General features: G+C 29.5%; 1 protein-coding gene across 1 annotated transcript; it reads left to right on the forward strand.

The window, feature by feature from the left end:
- Positions 1-645: 645 nt before the first annotated feature.
- Positions 646-4,488, forward strand: LOC129290206 (UPF0481 protein At3g47200-like). The gene is made up of 2 exons (XM_054926921.1): positions 646-692; positions 2,999-4,488. The coding sequence occupies exon 2, from the start codon at positions 3,019-3,021 to the stop codon at positions 4,417-4,419; it is 1,401 nt and encodes a 466-aa protein (XP_054782896.1). The 5' UTR covers positions 646-692; positions 2,999-3,018; the 3' UTR covers positions 4,420-4,488.
- The last annotated feature ends 335 nt before the right edge of the window (positions 4,489-4,823 follow it).

Below are 4,823 nucleotides of genomic sequence, written 5' to 3' on the forward strand. Positions count from 1 at the left end.
ATGTGGTCTCATATTCATTTACACGTGTTTTCTTAAACCCATTGGATGATCCAGTTGTGCTCTTCTTTTCGAGATGCTTGGGCCCAACATAACTTGTATTGAGAATTTGGTATGTAATCTTAGATTTCTTTGCCCAAAAGAAAACGAAAGGAAAAGAAAGAAAAGGAATAAAGACAAAAAGTGACAAGGACGAAACATAAAAAAAAGAAAAAGGCTAAACAACATTGAGTCATACATAACTTATTAAGTATCTAATCAATAAGTGGTTTGGAATTGATCACATAGAAAGATAAGGTCTCTTCTAGCAAAACGACCACATACACACGTCGTTTAGATTTTAATTTTTTTTATTTTTTTATATCTATAGTTAAGAAAAGGAATACAAAATGAAAATATTTTTGTAACAACAGAAGAGAATCTTCAAAAGGAAATGTTGCATCTTAATTAGAACACATCTCTTCAGAGCAACGCTGAGTAGTTAGTAATTATATCACTAGCGTATCATTCACAAATATATATATATATATATAGAGAGAGAGAGAGAGAGAGAGAGAAGATTCTAAACAATCTTGTAAATGAATTAATCAGTTTGGCATATAAAATGTGAATAACAGGTTCGATAAAAGCAAGGATACAGCATTTTGAGGATTATCTCTGCATCAGTTTCCTGTCAACATTAACTGAAGCATAAGGTATATAATTATCTCTTTTCCCGTATTTCCTGCAATATCCGCAATCCAACATGTTTTGCTCATTTTAAAATTTTTGTTTTGCTTTTTGCCTCCACCATTATTTTAACTTATGATTGTGATTCCATCTAGAAGTTGAGTTATGGCAACAATAGGATTTTATTGTTGTTGTAAGTGGGTGAATAAAATGTCAATTTGATGCACAAACAGTATAAAGTTAAAGGTTAAATAGATAAACCGAGTCACATTTAATTCAACTGGTTGAGGAAGTTATGTCAGCTTATCTTAAGATCTTGAATTTGAGTTATGAAATATGTAGTTGCGTTGAATAAATATACTAAAGGTATAGGTTCTTGTGAGGCCGTTGTTGGCAATAACAATTCCAAACAATGAGAGTTCAAATCACTCTAAATGGAAGGCAATAATTCCCTCAGATTTTGGGTATGGAAAGATGGAATTTAAAAAAGAAACAAAGGTTAATTGGATATAACGCACTTTATATGCAGTTTTTCTAACTTGTTATAAACTTTCATAACAAAATTGTTTATTGTTTGTTTCAGAATTTCATGATGATAAACAATGCGCTGGTGTGGTAATTATTAATATGATTTTATAAATTGCTATATGGCATTCGAAGATTCTAGAACATGTTTTGGAATTCATCAGATTTGTAGTCCTTGTGAATATTTAGTCATGTTAAGAAGGTTTCTATATTTTTTGTTTAGATCTATGCTTTATAGCTGCATCATTTAACCCATATTTTAACCAATGACATGACATAATGGCGGACGAAGAAATGATGAATCAAAATATATGGTAAAAATTCTTTGGCTGAAGTGTATCATTAATCTCATAACTTCATATAAGATTTTAGTTTGATCCTTTAATTTTATAAAGTATTTTTTCAATTCTTTAACTTTAACACTTTTAGTTTCTAATGATAACTTTTTTGTGTCAATCATGTCATTTTAAGAAATTAAAATTAGGCTAAAGCATATTTTTAATCCTCTAATTTCATATAAGATTTTAATTTAATCTCTTAATTTTATAAATTATCTTTTTAGTCCATTAACCTTAACATTATTAGTTTCAAATAATTATTTTTTGTGTCAATAATTTTTATTTTAAAAAATTAAACTCAATATGTCAACATTTGAGAATGTTTTGTAAATATTTAAAAGTTCAATATAAAAATTTGTTAGGATGAAACTAACAGTGTTGGGGTTAAAGGATTAAAAAGATATTTTATAAATTAATGGGACTAAAATAAGATCTTGTATAAAGTTAAATGACTAAATATATACTTCAGCCTTAAATTTAATATGTCAACATTTGAAAATAATTTTTTAATATTTAAAAGTTTAATGTAGAAATTCTTTTGCTAATAAAACTAATGGTCTTAGGATTATAGGACTGAAAAAATACTTCATAAAATTAAGAGATTAAAATGAAACGTTACATAAAGTTAAAGGATCAAAATATATACTCTAGCCAAGTTCTTTTTAGTTGCCAAATTCAAGAGCTTAAAGTTTAAATATGAATGCAATAAGCAATAATATTGTCTTTGGATACATGACGATTTAGATTTGAATTTGAATTTAAACCAAATGTAAAATAGTAAATCCAAATCTAAATCCATATATATTGTATTATTATTTCTTTGTAATTTTAAATTCATTTTATACCCTACTTATTTGAAATTTCACTTACTCCAACCTTCTATTTTTTATATATATTTTCACTATCCATATCTCTATTACTCTGGTCTATTCTATCATTTTCCATCCTCCTCTTTTGTCAATTGAAAAGTAGAGATAAGTTAATCATTCCTAATATTCTATTTTTGCTTGGAATATCAACTCATCTCTCTTTTTCCCTTGCAATTTTTTACATTATCCAAATAAAAAATTTTAAATATATAAATTTTAAATGTAATATTCTAATTAAATTAAAATTAAAATTAAAATTCATATCCATCAAACATATTATATATTTATATGTAATATAACATTACAAATTTCTTAATTTGAAAATAGTGTCGTTTACTATGGATTTTATATCATTTATTGATATTGATTTTAAAATTTAAGATTGAGTTTAAATGGAGAAAATTAAAATATATCTGATAATGAATTACAGTGATGAGTTGAAGGATATCTAAGACCATATTCAAGCCTTAACTTATAACTCACTCTAGGTCTAAGCAAAGCATCTTCGTAACATCAAAAGATTGATTATTATGGTAGAGAAATATAGAAAAAATGAACCGGGCTATATTCTTATCATTCTAATACTTGAATGTGCTTCAGGTCCATCAAAAGATTACAAAATGGAGACTAATATGACCTTTACGGAGGAACTTTGCATGAAGACCATAGATGATTCCGAAATGGATCATCTAATGAAGAATTACAGTTATAGGGCACCGGAGTTTAATCACAGAGCTTGGGCTTCAGAGTTAAGGTTTTTGAAAGACAAGTTGAAGATTGCAGACTCTACAAATCTTCCCTTAGCATCAAGTTGTTTCATCTATAAAGTGCCACCAAAACTTCGTAAAGTAAATGAAGAAGCCTACACTCCTAGCGTGGTTTCCATTGGCCCATATCACCATGGAGAAAAAAGATTGGAATCAATGCAAGAATTAAAAGTATGGTACGTCAACAGATTCCTCAAGAGGACCCCAGAGAAATCATTAGAGGATTATTTGAAAGCCCTGGAAGATATGGAAGACAAGATTCGTGGTGGTTATTCAGAGACCATACAGATGGAGAGAGACGAATTTGTAAGAATGATTCTAATTGATGCTTGCTTCATCATCGAGTTCTTTCTTTCATGTCTAGGCCTAGAAGACCCTTTGGTTAAGAAACTATGGCCAACAGCCGATATTAAACTTGACTTGATTTTGGTTGAAAATCAACTTCCATTCTTTGTTCTTACCCACCTTTTCGAACTAGCTTTTCCGACTGGCTTCAATGGTGAACGTTCATTTGTCAAGCTTACCTTTGATGTTTTTGTGAACGTTTTCCTGCGAGAGATATATCCTAACAAGGAAACTCATGCCAATTTTATGAGTAACTTCAATTATGATAGTCTTCATCAAGTGCAACACCTCTGCGATATGCTAAGGACCTTTTACTTACCACGTGATCCACCATCTAGAGGAGCTGACACAGCATTAATGAAGCGTTCACACAGTGTAAGTCTACTACACGAGGCAGGGATGAAATTTCAAGCTGATAAAGAAAGCAGTGTAACTAAGCTGCAATGTTTGGAGGAAATGATATTGAAGATACCAAGCATTGTGGTAAGTGATTGGACTGAGACTATGCTCAGAAATGTGGTTGCATTTGAGCAGTGTCACTATCCTCTTTCAGGCTATGTGACTGATTACGTATGCCTGCTGGATAATCTTATTGACACTGCAAAAGATGTTGAAATTCTTGTCAGAAAGAAAATCTTGGAGAACCTGTTGGCTGAGAGTAATGAAGTTGCTTCCATGGTGAACAAACTGTGCAAAAATGTCCTTGTAACCAACACCAGCACTGAGTATATCTCTCTATATGAAGAAATGGACAAGTTTTGTGATAACCCTTATCACAAGTATAAGGCAATCTTTGTGCTTGAATATTGGAGCACTCCTTGGAAAATTGCGTCTGTGGTTGCTGCAACATTGTTGCTTTTGCTCACTTTCATCCAAACAATATCTTCTGTAAATCCGCCAAAGAATTAAGCCAAAAGCTCTTGTATATATAACACCCAACTCATGATTGTATTATATTTGTTGACATTTTCTTTGTAATATCTGTATGATATTTTTATGGTAATTGTTAAAGTATGATATAGTGTGTTTGCTTTTCATTATCAAATTAAAATCAGCTCTTCATTTTTCTTTTCTGCATTATAAATACTTAATTAAAAAATATTAATAATAATTTAAAATTATAAATACTTAATTTTTTTTAAATAACCTTATGTGGCGTTACAGCAGGGAAATGCCAACTAAGGGACTTTTTATTCTTAATTAATAATCCTCAGGTGGAAATCAAATGAGGGTTTTCTATAATTTAATTTATTGTACTATATTAATAAATATTATTAATTAAATAAATTAATTATATTAACAATATTTATATT

The sequence above is a fragment of the Prosopis cineraria genome, unplaced genomic scaffold, assembly GCF_029017545.1.
Source record: "Prosopis cineraria cultivar Desert tree isolate PC_DT_omini unplaced genomic scaffold, ASM2901754v1 PC13, whole genome shotgun sequence".
In the NCBI taxonomy this organism is placed as follows: Eukaryota; Viridiplantae; Streptophyta; class Magnoliopsida; order Fabales; family Fabaceae; genus Prosopis; species Prosopis cineraria.

Bases quoted from the DNA above. Each gene is read 5' to 3' on its own strand.
- LOC129290206 (XM_054926921.1), top strand. From the start codon at position 3,019: ATGGAGACTAATATGACCTTTACGGAGGAACTTTGCATGAAGACCATA.